Here is a 15,145-nt window from a genome sequence, read left to right on the forward strand (position 1 = left end):
GGACGTGCTAAGGTCTGCACGGACGTGCAGGTTTCTGGCAAAATAGCCGCCTCTTCTGTCTTCGATTGCACGGACATGCAGAGGTTGGCACGGACGTGCAACTTGGCACGGTCGTGCTGATTTTTGGCACGGTCGTGCGAAGCTTCAGATTTCAGCTATCCATTTTCTGTATGGTTCTGCCTACATCTGCACGGACGTGCGATGTTCTGCACGTCCGTGCATACCTGATGGTGCACGATTTCTTTCCCTTTTTTTTTTTTATTATTACTTCTCTTTTCAATAAATACTCGGGTTGCCTCCTGAAAGCGCTTCTTTAACGTCACTAGCTTGACGACATTGCGGGATCAAATGTTAGTGAGGAATATCGAACTCATCAAGGTGAACAACTTTTGCCTCTTCGCTCACAAAACCGTCAAAGTACGCTTTTAGCCTTTGGCCATTTACTTTGAACGGTTCACCATTCTCTTTTGGAAATTTCGATTGCACCATATGGGAACACCTTCTTGACGGTAAAAGGTCCACTCTATCTTGATTTTAGCTTACCCGGAAACAACTTCAACCGGGAATTGAATAGTAGGACCTTGTCACCTTCCTTGAACTCCCTTTTGTTGATATGCTTGTCATGCCAAGCCTTGGTCTTTTCCTTGTAGATCCGTGCATTCTCATATGCATCCAATCTTAGCTCTTCCAAGGCATGGAGGTCAAGTAACCTCTTTTCACCGGCACTTTGAAGGTCAAAGTTCAACGTTTTAATAGCCCAATGAGCATGATGCTCAAGTTCTACCGGTAAATGGCATGATTTCCCATATACTAGCTTGTAAGGGGTGGTGCCAATGGGAGTCTTGAATGCGGTGCGGTAGGCCCATAGGGCATCATCTAGCTTCGTAGACCAATCCTTTCTAGACCTATCCACCGTCTTTTCTAAGATCACCTTTATCTCCCGGTTTGAAATTTCGGCTTGACCACTTGTTTGAGGGTGGTAAGCTAATGAAACCTTGTGCCTCACACCGTACTTCTCAAGAAGAGCTTGGAAGGACCGCTTTGCAAAGTGCGAACCTCCATCACTAATGACGGCACGTGGCACCCCAAACCTCGGAAAAATGACCTTCTTGAAGAGTTTGACCACCACCTTAGCATCATTAGTAGGAGATGCAACAGCTTCTACCCACTTTGACACGTAATCGACGGCCACAAGAATGAATTTATTCCCAAAAGAGGTCGGGAAAGGCCCCATAAAATCTATGCCCCATACATCGAAAATCTCCAATTCAAGAATGTTGTTCAACGGCATTTCACTTCTTGAAATATTGCCGGTTCTTTGACACCGGTCACAAACTTTCACTACACCCCACACATCTTTGAACATTGAAGGCCAATAGAAACCACTTTGTAAGATCTTTGCTAAGGTTTTGTTAGCACTCATATGTCCTCCACAAGGTGAGGAGTGACACATTGTGATAACACTTTCAATCTCATCATCCGGGACACACCTTCTAAAAAGGCCATCAACACCTTGTTTAAAGAGCAAGGGGTCGTCCCAAAAGTATTGGCGAACATCATGAAGAAACTTCCTTTTTTGTTGATAGGTGAGGTCGGGAGGAAGAATAGAGCAAGACAAGTAGTTTGCAATGTCCGCAAACCATGGTGTCGGTGCTTGAAGGATGGCAAATAGTCGATCATCCGGAAATGAATCATCAATTGGCAAGTTATCAAGATCACCTACAAAGATAGGCAACCGTGAAAGATGATCGGCCACAACATTTACGGCACCCTTCTTGTCTCTAATCTCAATATCATAATCTTGCAAGAGCAAGACCCACCGTATCAATCTTGGCTTAGGTTCTTTCTTGGACAAGAGGTACTTCAAGGCCGCATGGTCGGTGAAGACTATGACCTTAGAGCCCAACAAGTAGGACCTAAACTTCTCAATTGCATGAACAATGGCTAGAAACTCCTTTTCCGTGGTTGTGTAATTCCTTTGTGCCTCATCCAATGTTTTGCTAGCATAATAGATAGCATGGAGCTTCTTGTCCTTCCTTTGTCCAAGAACAGACCCAACGGCGAAATCCGAAGCATCACACATAAGCTCGAAAGGAAGCTCCCAATTAGGGGGTTGAATTATAGGAGCCGAAATCAAGGCCTCCTTCAACCTATCAAATGCTAGCAAACAATCATTAGTAAACACAAAAGGGGCATCTTTTACCAACAATTGAGTGAGCGGCTTTGCGATTTTTGAAAAATCCTTTATGAACCGGCGGTAAAAACCCGCATGTCCAAGAAAGCTCCTTATCCCCTTCACATTTATAGGGGGTGGGAGGCGCTCAATTACTTCAATCTTGGCACGATCTACCTCAATGCCCCTACTAGAAATCACATGACCAAGAACAATTCCCTCCTCTACCATGAAATGACATTTCTCCCAATTCAAAACTAAGTTCACCTCTTGACATCTTTTTAACACTTTAATCAAGTTTGAAAGACAAGTGTCAAAAGATGAACCAAAAACAGAAAAGTCATCCATGAATACCTCAATTGATGATTCAAGCATGTCGGAAAAAATAGACATCATACACCTTTGAAATGTGGAAGGTGCATTACAAAGCCCAAATGGCATTCTTCGATATGCGAAGGTGCCAAAAGGACATGTGAATGTAGTCTTTTCTTGGTCCTCGGGGTGGATTGGAATTTGAAAGAATCCCGAGTATCCATCCAAGAAGCAATAATGACTATGTGATGCTAGTCTTTCCAATATTTGATCAATGAAGGGGAGTGGGAAGTGGTCTTTCCGGGTGGATTTATTCAATTTTCGATAATCAATGCACATCCTCCACCCAGTGACCGACCTCGTAGAAATGGTCTCACCCTTATCATTTTTGATGATGGTCATGCCTCCCTTTTTAGGCACAACTTGAACCGAGCTAATCCACTTACTATCGGAGATAGGGTAGATTATGCCCGCCTCAAGAAGTTTTAAAACTTCTTTTTTTACCACTTCCTTCATATTGGGATTGAGCCTTCTTTGGTGCTCAATCGAGGAAGCATGATCATCATCAAGTAGAATTTTATGCATGCATATGGTGGGACTTATCCCCTTAATGTCATCAATTTTGTACCCAATGACATCTCTATACTTCCTTAAAACAACTAGGAGTTTCTCAAGAGAGGTGTCATCGAGCTTAGCATTGACAATAACGGGATAATTCTCACTATCATCAAGAAAAGCATATTTAAGTAGAGGGGGAAGGGGTTTAAGTTCAACCTTAGGAGGAGGCGTAGTCCTCTCCTCTTTTGCCTCCACGTTAAGCACTTCAAATTTTATCACCTTGTGGGCCAAAGGTTGGTTGAGCAAGAGATCATACCCCTTTGCTTCTTCACCCTCCTCAACTAAGCTTCCCGTTAAGGTAGCTTGTAAAGGATCTCTTTCATACAATCTTTCTCGGAACTCTTCTAAGTCCCTCTCCAATGTGTCAATTCTATGAACTTCATCAATCAATGGCTTTTTCAAAGTTTGTGAGAATGAAAATGAAATTTTCTCATCTCCCACATTCAAAGTCAATCTTCCTTCCTTCATATCAATCACCACTCCCGCGGTGTTCAAAAATGGTCTCCCCAAAATGAGGGGTACTCTTGAATCTTCTTCCATCTCCATTACTACAAAATCACATGGCACAAATACTCTTCCAACTTGAACCGGCACATCTTCAAGAATCCCCAAAGGTAGCCTAACCGTACGGTCGGATAGTTGTAAGGACATTCTTGTTGGTTTCAAGTCTCCAACTTTCAAGGTCTTTGCAATAGAATAGGGCATCAAGCTCACACTTGCCCCAAGATCACATAAAGCATCCATAGCTTCCAAATCTCCAATCTTCACCGGTATTGCATAGCTACCGGGGTCACCAAGCTTTTGGGGAAGCTTGTTTTGACTGATTACACTCACCTCCTTAGGAAGGGAGATGGTTGCACTCTCTTCAAGCCTACTCTTGTTGGATAGAAGATCCTTCAAAAATTTTGCATAGGTAGGCATTTGTGACATAGCATGAAGAAAGGGGATGTTCACTTGAAGTCCTCTCATGACTTCAAGAAATTTTGAAAACTTCTCATTCAACTTCTTCTCTACAATTCTATGAGGAAACGGAATGGGGGGCTTATATACTCTCATAGGGGGCTTTTCTATTCTTTCTTCATCTCCCTCATCTTTCTTTGTGGCTCCCTCATCACTCTTTTGCTCTTTTCTCTCAACTTCAACTACTTCATTTTCAAAATCATCCTCGCTTCTCACCACAACTCCCTCATCTCTCTTTTGTGGCTCCTCTTCACTCATAACCGGGCCCTCATAACCCCTTCCCGATCTCAAAGTGAAAGCCTTAGCTTGCTCCTTTGGGTTCACTACCATTGAGCTTGGAAAGTGACCACTAGAATTGGAGGATGAGCTTCCAACTTGTTGTGCAATTCGAGCTAATTGGCTCTCCATTATCTTATTATGTGCTTGGAGTTGTTGGATGTTTGCATTCATATCCGCATTGTTCCTTATTTGTTGAGTCATGAATGTTTCAAGAACGGACTCAAGGCTAGTCTTTTGAGGAGGTGGAGGAGGAGGAGCGGGTTGGTTATATTGTGATCTTTGGTGGTTTTGATCCCTTTGGTTGGGATGGCGGTATGGAGCTGGTTGGTTTTGAGAATGAGGTTGGTTGTAGTGGTTTTGAGGTTGGGTTTGATTTTGGTTGTAGTTATTTTGTGGGGGGCCTTGGTTGTATTGCTTCCATCCCGTGTTTTGTTGAGGCTTCCAACTTTGATTGTGGGATTGGGAGTATTGTTCATTCCTTTGCCTAATTGCCGCCGCTTGCTCTTGATTCGTTGAGTTGCAATAAGAGGACAAGTGATCATTTCCTCCACAAGTCTCACAAGACATGACTTGTGAGGAAGAGCTTGAGGGTGTGAGGGTGGCTTGATCTAACTTGTGAGCTAGCATATCAAACTTTGATGTAATAAGATCTATTGCACTAAGATCATGAATTCCGCCCTTCTTTTTTTGAGGTTGCCTTCGATCACCTCCATATGCATAATGCTTGGCCACTTCTTCAATCATCTTATATGCATCATCCACCGATAGCTTTTTGAGGCTACCACCGGCCCCGGAATCAAGGTTGGCCCTTGAAATAGGAGTAAGACCGTCATAGAAGCTTTGTACAATGATCCATGATGTAAAACCATGGTGGGGGCATTTCCTTGTGTAATCTTTGAAACGCTCCCAAGCTTCAATCAATGTTTCATCAATGTCTTGATTGAAATTGGTGATCTTTCTTCTTAATTCGGCGGTCTTTTCCGGAGGACAATATTTTCCAAGAAAGGCTCTAGTGACCTCGTCCCATGTACTCAATGATCCCTCTTCAACCGTTCTCAACCAATGTTTTGCTTTATCACGGAGGGAGAATTGAAACATGTGCATACGGATGAACTCTTCCGAAATGTTGTTTTTCTTGATGGTTGTACACAACTCAAGAAAGTTGTCCAAATGAGCAAAAGGACACTCATGAGGACTACCTCCGAATTGATCGCTTTGAATCATACGGATGAGTTGTGGTGAAAGCTCAAAGTTGTTTGCATTCGTGGTGGGAAGACGTATTCCACTCCGAAGTTGGAATGCGTTGGGGTGGTCATAGTCTCTTAACAATGGTTGAGGAGGATTCTCTCCCATATTATCTTCTTCGTTAGCTCAAAAAACCTCTTCCGGATCAGAATCCGAATATACAATGGAAAACTCGGGTGTGCCTTGCAAGAGTCTCCTCACGTTTCTCAAAGTCCTATTTAGCTCTGGATCAACGGGAATAAGCGGTGATTGCTTACTCTTTCATGTCATGCAAAGTCAAACAAAGCTAAGAAAAACGTTAGCAATGACTATCGCAAGTTAAACACACATAAACAAAAATTAAGGTAAGAAAACTACTATACATATACACACATCTAGTCTCATTCAACAATAATACATTCAATGTGACTTTGCCTCCCCGGCAACGGCGCCAAAATTTGATAGGCCGTCATCGAGCCTACCAAAGATAATAATTTCTATCTTGGTCTCACTAACAATAGTAAGGGTAAGAAAGGGTCGAACCCAAGAGAGGCGTTGAATCAACCACCGAGTACTACCGTTTAAATAAGCTAAATGAATTCTAAATTGGGTTGGTTTTGAATAACTTCTTCTAATTCAACTCAACTAAAGCTAAGAGAAGATTAACAATATTAAGAGGAATCTAGGGCTCGGGTTATACCACTCAACTTCATCACAAATCACAATTAGCATGCTACAATCAAGGTGAATTAATGGGACAAATTAGGGGAAGTCATCTAAAGCACCCAACTACTCTCTCAAGCTAGAGGGATTACTTGAATCGTGAATACAACCTACTCTCGTGGTTACATAGCATAAAACAAGTGTTAAAGAATAATCACGATGACATAAACATTCCCTTGACCGGTAATCCCTATTCTCATGGCATTTCGGGTCAATTAAGCATAAGGGAGCTAACTCAAGTTCATCTCTCGATCCTTCGTTGAGAAAGCTTGGATAAATAGTTCTAGCAATGGCCATATACAAGAACTAAGAAATTAAACCACTTAAGCTCAACTAATCATCATCCCACAACAACCAAATTAGCACATGCAACAAGTAATTAGTGACTACATTGAGGGTTTTACCCAAACCCTAGAATTTAGTCTACTCACAATCCATGGAGGTTAAAGCAATTAGAGGTTTCAAGCAATTCATGAACAAGTTCAAACTAAGGATTAAGCTAATTAACAATCTAAGCATGCAAGAATTAAGCAAGTAATCAACAACAAAGTAAAGAGAAGTAGAAAAGATGAGTAATAAATGGTTACTATGAAGCTTCAAAGTGAGCAACAATGGTGGATTTTGTCTTCTACAATGATTGAATTTGAATGCTTCCAAGCTAAAAATTAAGAACTAACTAATGATTTGAGAATTTAATATTCTAAGACTACAAACTAAGAGGAAAGCTCTAAAAAAAAACTGCCCCTTACAAATGAGCTCAAAGGGGGGTATTTATAAGACCCCCAAATAAAAAAGACGGAGAAAACAAGAATCGGGCTTGATTGCAGGTCCGCACGGACGTGCCAGATTCGGCACGGACGTGCAAGCATAAGCACGGTCGTGCCAGATTCGGCACGGACGTGCAGAGGGGGCAGAATTGAGGCAGAACGTACTGCTAAGAATCGAGCAGCTCCGCACGGACGTGCAGATATTGGCACTGACGTGCAGCTACATCTGCACGGACGTGCTTAATTTGGCACGTCCGTGCAGGCCTTGGCAGAGTGTTCTAAGTTTTTGGAGCACTCCTGCACGGACGTGCAAGGTCTGGCACGGTCGTGCAGCCTCTTCTGCACGGACGTGCCAAATTAAGCACGGCCGTGCAGGCCTTGGCAACTTGTTGAAACTTTCTGGAACCTCCTGCACGGACGTGCAAGGTCTGGCACGGCCGTGCAGGGTCTTCTAAGCCCTTTTTTCCATCTTTTCTTCTATATTGCTCCTTTCCTTGGCTTCTTTCAACCATCTTCTTGCTTCTAACCTCGGCTTTGTATCCATGGGCTCCATTTGGTCGTTCTTTTGAATCTAGAATCTCAACAAAAACACCAACAACCCGTGAAGCATAGGATACACAAAAATTGCATAATAATAGAGTAAAAATGAACCAAAACGCAATTTTTATCAAGTAAACTAGGTTCAAAACACCCTAAAATCATATCAAATAGCAAGTTATCAAATCCCCCCAAGCTAAGCTTTTGCTCGTCCTCGAGCAAAACAAACATGTCAAACCAAAGGAGGAAAACAATTTGCTAATCATCAATCCAAGGAGAGGCAACAAGGGGGAAGCATAAATAAACAAATCCGCATGGTGACAACCATCATCACTTTTAGCACAAGTGAGAAGCAATTTAAACCTCTAAGTCGCCTTAGAGGACGAGTTTTTATCTCGTGAGGGTTTCCAATGAGTTAACCCCACAACTCACGCAATCCACAACACATCGACAAAAATCACACAAGTTCAATTTTTCGCCCAAGTCAACTCATCGGGATATGAGACACAAGCAAGACAAGTGAACGACTTTCAAGAATTACCAATCATACAAATGTACACATGAGTTGGGGGTAGAGAGGAGAACTAAACAAAGTTGCACTAGGATACTTCCTTTGGCCTTTTACTAGTTCATTAGAGCACACCTAGATATTCCAAAGTTGTAACAAGCCCTCTTTCGGTTATAAAATCTCAAAATGCTAGTCCACCTCCCAAAATGCACACCCAAGGCCCCTTAACTACACTCTAACTCGGGAATTTCATAAGAAACATCAATGCAAACAAGGTGTGGGAGGCATCCACGAGTTGACCTCTAAAGAAGAGAATTTTTTTTTTTGAGAAGTTTTGGGGTAGTTTTTGTTCTCCCCTTTTTTTATGCTCTTCTTTTTTTTTCAACTTTCAATGCTCTCGCCTCTTTTAACTGTGAGCGGCTCTTTCTTTATTGAGAACGTGTGGCTTATTATGCCACTTATTACACATAATACAAGTAGAGCTAATTCCTTAATAGAGTTTCATTTCGGGGAGGAGAGGAGGCACATTAAGGGCACAAGGGACCGCAATTTGACTCAAACATATCCTACTTTGGGTAAAATTGACAATATCATATGCTAGACGTGCAATTGAGCATTCATCGGCTTTCATTTCATATACACTAATGCAACCAGGATTAATAGACCTCTAAATGACCCCAACTCTTGCATACACCCTTCTAAAAGAACTTTTACTCATCACTCAAGAGTCAAGCAAGCAAGACATATTAGCGTCGTCATTTGAGTTTCATCCTTGGGCAATTTTCATTTTTCAATATTTTTTTTTTGTTTTTTAATAATTTTTTTTTATAAGAAATGAAAAATTACAGCATTAGGCTAGCTAAACTAAGCATAAAAATAAATTAAAAAAAAAACTATACATCTAAATAAAAAGATAAGAGAGGTATTCACAAGATAAGAAATTTGGATTTAGGGTATTGGATTTCAAAGGGAGAAAATTTGGATTTAAAGGATAGCTCTGATATGGTTTTCTGTCTTCTCCAAGATTGGGCTTCAGAGGTCTCTTGCTTTTGGTTATTGTGTGATATTCGACGTCTTCTTGATAGCCTTTCAGTTTGCCGAATTTCTAAGGTGCCTCGGTTCTGGGTTGCCCCGGCTCAATGGTTAGCCCGGCATGCTAGGCAGCGTAGGGTTTTGTTTTGGTCCTTTTTGTTTGCTTTGTTTTGGTTTGTTTTTAGGTTTGTTAGTTACTATTGTCCAAAAAAAAAACACTACCTTACTATATTGATCAAAATGAGAATAGGAAGCCAATAGTTTGATTTTAATAAAAAAATAAAAATTCAACTCATTCTTACATCTCTATATATGTATTAAATTAACTTGTGTTTTCGAAAGTAGATAATATAATCAATAGTTTAATTCTTTACCAAACTTAATTTCTAAATTATAGAGAGTGTTGAGACTTCCTATATATGGCCCAATCAAAATAAAATACACTATAATGGTACGTTCATTATTAATTTTGTGTCATAAGTATTTATTTTAACCAATTGGATGTTGGTGTAGTGGTGATTGGGACTACACTTGGTAGGGAGGACCTGTGTTCGATCCCCCACAACAACAATTGGGAGGGGACTGGAACCTAACCACCCAGAACTGATCTCTGAATTCGGATTAGCCCAAAAAAAAAGGGTGAACCGGGTAGAACACAAAAAAAAAGTATTTATTTTAAGGATTGAACCATACATTTAAATTGTGAATTTTAATACGAGTACTAGAATGAGACTATGAGAATTGTTGCTTCAAATGTCACATGCACTTTTATTGGTGTATAGACCGTCTACATGCTCCTCGAGTCCTAGATCTCTGTCTATCGCTCTCTTTGTGTGTGTATGCGCGCTGGATATATAAGTGTTTCCTATGATAGGATGGGGCCCCTCCCCGTAGTTTACCGGTCAAAAAAAAAAAGTGTTTCCTGCCTCATATTAATTTATTTAGACCAGTTGATTGTTGGTGCGGTGATGATTGGGAGATTTGAGACTGTACTTGGTAAAGAGGACTACATGTTCGATCCCCAGCAACAATAATTGGAAGGGGGTTGGAACCTAATCCCCAAAATTGAACCCCAAATCTAAATTAGCCTAACGAGTGAACCGAGTAGAACACGAAAAAATATTAACTTATTTTGGAGAGGAATTAATTCTATAACATGCTTCCGGTAATTATATTAGGCTTTAATTTAGTAAAGCAGCTGAAGCCAATCAATTAATGATCGATTCTACTTGGTGTTTACGTGACCTTGTAGATACATTGTACAAGTATAATAATAGCAGGCTTTTTAACTTAGTTAAACCCATAAGTTATCATTAATTCCTACCAAAAATGTATAACCACCTAATAATTAACGTCATTGGTCAATTATGTCTCACGATCATTAATTCTACTCCGTATTTGAGTATTGAATCCATTCGTATCACATAATTCCAACAATTTAAACATCACAATTTTCATATGTGGCTGGGAGGCTGGCCACACACACTGTGTGGTCAGCCATCATTAGAGTTATTTCGTTAGTGTTATAGGGGTTATCCGGTCAGTATTAGGGGTTAATTCGTTGGTGTTACATGAATTACTCTATCAAAGACATAGGGGTTATTCGATCAGTGTTTCATGAGATTATTTTGTTATTTTACAAGTCCACGTAATGTGGTCAGCCGCACACAAGACATGTTGTTTAAACATATTTTTACAAATACAAAGTATTCAATAATCATTAATTTAGTGAGTATTATTGTTTCATATCTTTTCCATTATATTAGTAACCCTCTTTGAGCCACTGTTCACTGTTGTTTTTGTCCATTGTCGCATTATATTGGCCATTAATAAATCAACCTAAGCTAGCTAGACATACACGGAGTAGAAGTTAATTAATAATTTTAGCACTAATAAGAACAACATTGATTTACAACTTTAAACCCTAAGCTGATTAAGGCAACAACTTTTATGCGAATAAATACACATATTTATTCAAAATGGACCCTCAACATTTGATATTATCATACTTCGTATTACCCTTGGAAGCTATTGGATATATACATCTGATTGATACGCGTAATTTTTCAAATTTTTTTCGTATAAGTTTACGTATTAGACATAACCATTCACGGTACCCAATTACATTCTTGAAGATATGGGATCACTATCCGCTAGAGGTTATATTTAGAATGGGGATTCCTTTACCCATCTTCCCTACAAGGGACCTTACTCGCTAATTCAGGCAATTTAATCTGTAAGAGATTTTAATTCGATAGGACGCCTTCTCCTAACCTAAAAAACAAAAGTTGTTGATATATATTCAGGCAGTGGTAAATAATGTCACCATGTCTAAAAACTTAAGGATTCCAAAGATTGATGCTTACATTTATAAAAACACCAAGACAAATTTAGAGATTTTATCAAAAGGCACCTTAAACTTAAATAGGGACCATAAGGATGCCCTCGTGCAAACACGTTCAATTATGTTACTTTACGGAACTTACAAAGATCAATTTCATGATGGTTTGATTGTTTTTTCTACTTATGGATACATATACCTTGCATGATGTGTGGAGAATTATTCTTTATTCGATTGGGAGTATTATTATTATTTCTATACATGTTATGATCAATTTTAATTAGCCGAAAATGATTTATTGATGAGTTATTTCATGGTTTTCTTACATTAATTTAAGGAAAATTTGCAAATTGCAGCAATTTAAAGTTCATATTTTGCAAATTGCAGCCATTTAATTTTTTTTTTTTTTTGCAAATTGCATCCCAAAAGTTCGTATAAATTGTAAATTGCAGCCCAATTCAATTTTTACATCAATTTACATGTCGAAAAATCTTCGGTTAAGGTTTTAGGGTCCATTTTAGCCCTTAAGAGTCCAAATGAGCTCGAAATTAGCAAAAAAAATAACATAAGTGTCTTGTTTTGTGTAACAAAAATATATCGATTTGTGGGAAACTATAAAAATGAGACACTTACATTATTTTTTTGCTAATTCCGAGCTCAATTCGGTTCCTTAAGGACTAAAATGTCCCCTAAAACCTTAAACGAATTTTTTTTGACATGTTAACCGATGAAAAAGTTGAATTGGGCTGCAATTTAAAATTTATACGAACTTTTGGGCTGCAATTTGCAAAAAAATAAAATAAATAAATGGCTGCAATTTACAAAATACGAATTTTAAATGGCTGCAATTTACAAATTTTTCTTAATTTAATCGGCCAAATTGTTTGCGTCATCTATTTCTAAAATTTCATGTATTAAGTTAAAAATAGAGTGTGATATAGACTCATAGGACTACCTCGATCAAAAGCCTAAGATGATGGGTGAAGCCCCATCATCAATTTTACTTGCCATTGAGCTGAACCTCCTTAAACTCAATTTTAAACACAAACTTTCATATGTGATATCATGGGGTGACTTAATTAATGTTATAGGGATTATTTTGTCAATGTTAAAGGGGTTACTTCGTCATTTTTATAGGAGTTGCCCGGTCAATATTTTAGGGGTTACTCGGTCACTACTGCAGAGGTTACTCGGTCAGTGTTATAAGGGTTAATTTGTTTATTTACAAACGACCATATGGTGTAGCTAGCCGCACACAATACACGCTGAACTTTAAATATTCCACTTTAGAAAGGAGGGGTAGACGAAATATAAACCTATTATCTTCTTGTCATACTTTCTTTAAGGTAAATATGATGTCCTTGATAACCCTCAAGGGTTTTTTGGTTCAATATTTGTGGATAGCATAGGACCAGCCACATAGAAGTGAGGGGAAAGAATAACGTTCTTACCCTCTGCTCCCAGGCCACCCCCACCCCAAGTACCACAATTGGAAGAATTCGACAAGATTACAAGATAAATTCCTAACCTTGCTTGATTGAGTAGTATGTTTATGCATATATAATGATTAAAAACTCATGTAACAAAAAACTTGTACAAATATTAACTTTAATTATTATATGGCTTACAAAAAATTAATCTTTTACGGTCTGATGTAAATTAATTAAATTAGGAGGCTAAGTATAATTAATTAAGCTTTGAAGTAGCCAATTAGGATTTAGCAGTAAAGATTAGCATGTTGATAGTTGAGTGGGGGATAATCGCGCGTACCAACAGCGTGGGAACCACTTTAATGAGTCAATTCGTGTATATTGTGTTAACCCTAGCTAAGCTAGCTAGCTAGTTAAGAACTTAGGGTCCACGCCAAGAAATTAAGATTAAAAAGGACTAATCAATCTCCACTTAGTTTACAAACAAATTAAAATCAATCAGACAACTAATTGCCAAAAAAATGCAACATTACGGCTAAACTTATTAATTTATTTACTAACAATTTTAATATTTTATTACTCTTATGATCGTATTTCAAAGATTGATCGTGACAAATTTTATCTAACATGTAGTGTTAAGTGTTATACGTCTTTTAGCTTTCAAAATTTTAATCAGTAGAATAGTTGACAACTACAATAACTAATTTAATTAACGAACAAACTAGAAAGCACCATAACCTACATTATTTTCACAAACTGTAGCATCAATTACAAAGTATGAGTATATTCTTTTCCACAAATAATGCTAAAATCAACCTTGGCACCATTCCAAAATCTACCAAAATTTGCCACATTGCTTCATTGATGTTGAATAAATTGCTACCTGAAAATAGGCAGTCCATGAATTAGTACATCACACTTGTTCTATGATCCAAATCAGTCAAGATGTAGGTTTTATAAACTAACTTCTCATAAGTACAATTATTTTATATTTATCTCTTGATATGAACACTAAACATAAATGTAACGAACAATTTTTTAAAAGGTGACAACTCTTTCCATACATCAATAATGTATATAAGGACTAAGACGGAAAGAGTATATTAAGTCGAGGAATAAAATTCGGACACTTGGAGAGAAAAAGACAGTACAGATGAATTGATTTAATTTGATGATACTCAGCGTGGGCAACGCGTAGGTAGCTTTGCCTTAGTTAAGGGTACGTAGAGAAAGAGCTCAAAAATTTTCGACTTTTCATTTTCATGAAGTTTTATATTTAAAAAAATGTGTTGGACATTGGAAAAATAAGATGTAAAAAGGCAACAATAGCATTCATAGCCTTTCACTAATCACATCATTTATATATGGGAAAAATTGCCAAACTGAGCGTTTTTGGAAAACAATTTCCCAAACAAGACGCGTGGTAAAACTATTTACCAAACTAAGCTTTCAGGGTAAAACGCCAACCAGGGTGGCGTTTTACCCTGGGCAATTTTTTTTTTTAATTTTTAGTCAAAGGTAAAACGCCATCAAGGGTGGCGTTTTACTGCTGGGCAAATTTTTTTAAAAAAAACATTTACACAAAAACGCTAACGCCGTTGGCGTGTTACTTTTAACACAAAAGCGCTAACGTCGTTGGCGTTTTAGAGTGTTGGGGTTGTCGCTGTTGCTGTTGTTGTGGTTGTTGCTGTTGTTGTTGTTGCAGCTCCTGTGGTTGTTGTTGTTGTTGTTGCAGCTCTTGTGGTTGTTGCTGCTGTTGCTGTGTAGCTGTGTTTGTGTGCAGAGATAAAACGCCAACCATGGTGACGCTTTAGGGGGGTAAATTATTTTCAAAAAAATCACTCAGGGTAAAACGCCAACGGCGTTAGCGTTTTTGTGTAAATGTGTTTTTTTAAAAAAATTTGCCCAACAGTAAAACGCCAACCTTGATGGCGTTTTATCCTTGACTAAAAATTAAAAAAAAAAATGCCCAGGGTAAAACGCCATCCTGGTTGGCGTTTTACTCTGGAAGCTTAGTTTGGTAAATAGTTTTGCCACGCGTCTTGTTTGGGAAATTGTTTCCCAAAAACGCTTAGTTTGGCAATTTTTCCTTATATATGATTATGACTTGGGACCAAAAGTGGATCAGCCAACAATTAAATCTTAGTACTGTCTATCGCCCACTTTGCTGTGATTATGTTGGTTCAATAATTCACGTACACAAATTCATTATTTTTCAAAGTTTTTGGTCACTTAAATTCC

The 15,145-nt window shown here is 38.6% G+C and overlaps 1 protein-coding gene across 1 annotated transcript; it reads right to left on the bottom strand.

Annotated features, from left to right (window-relative positions):
- Positions 1–523: 523 nt before the first annotated feature.
- LOC110705854 lies at positions 524–5,695 on the bottom strand. Its single transcript, XM_021883787.1, has 4 exons — positions 4,058–5,695; positions 3,260–3,997; positions 2,863–3,175; positions 524–2,397 (listed from the first exon to the last, which is right to left on the bottom strand). The coding sequence occupies exons 1-4, from the start codon at positions 5,693–5,695 to the stop codon at positions 524–526; spliced, it is 4,563 nt and encodes a 1,520-aa protein (XP_021739479.1).
- Positions 5,696–15,145: the final 9,450 nt, after the last annotated feature.

This window comes from Chenopodium quinoa, unplaced genomic scaffold (genome assembly GCF_001683475.1).
Source record: "Chenopodium quinoa cultivar QQ74 unplaced genomic scaffold, ASM168347v1, whole genome shotgun sequence".
Classification (NCBI taxonomy): Eukaryota; Viridiplantae; Streptophyta; class Magnoliopsida; order Caryophyllales; family Amaranthaceae; genus Chenopodium; species Chenopodium quinoa.

Bases quoted from the DNA above. Each gene is read 5' to 3' on its own strand.
- LOC110705854 (XM_021883787.1), bottom strand. From the start codon at position 5,695: ATGGGAGAGAATCCTCCTCAACCATTGTTAAGAGACTATGACCACCCC. The intron at 3,998-4,057 runs GTGAACATCCCC...AAATTTTTGAAG, and splicing joins AAGTCATGAGAGGACTTCAA to GATCTTCTATCCAACAAGAG. The intron at 3,176-3,259 runs GTTGAACTTAAA...GTCAATGCTAAG, and splicing joins GGACTACGCCTCCTCCTAAG to CTCGATGACACCTCTCTTGA.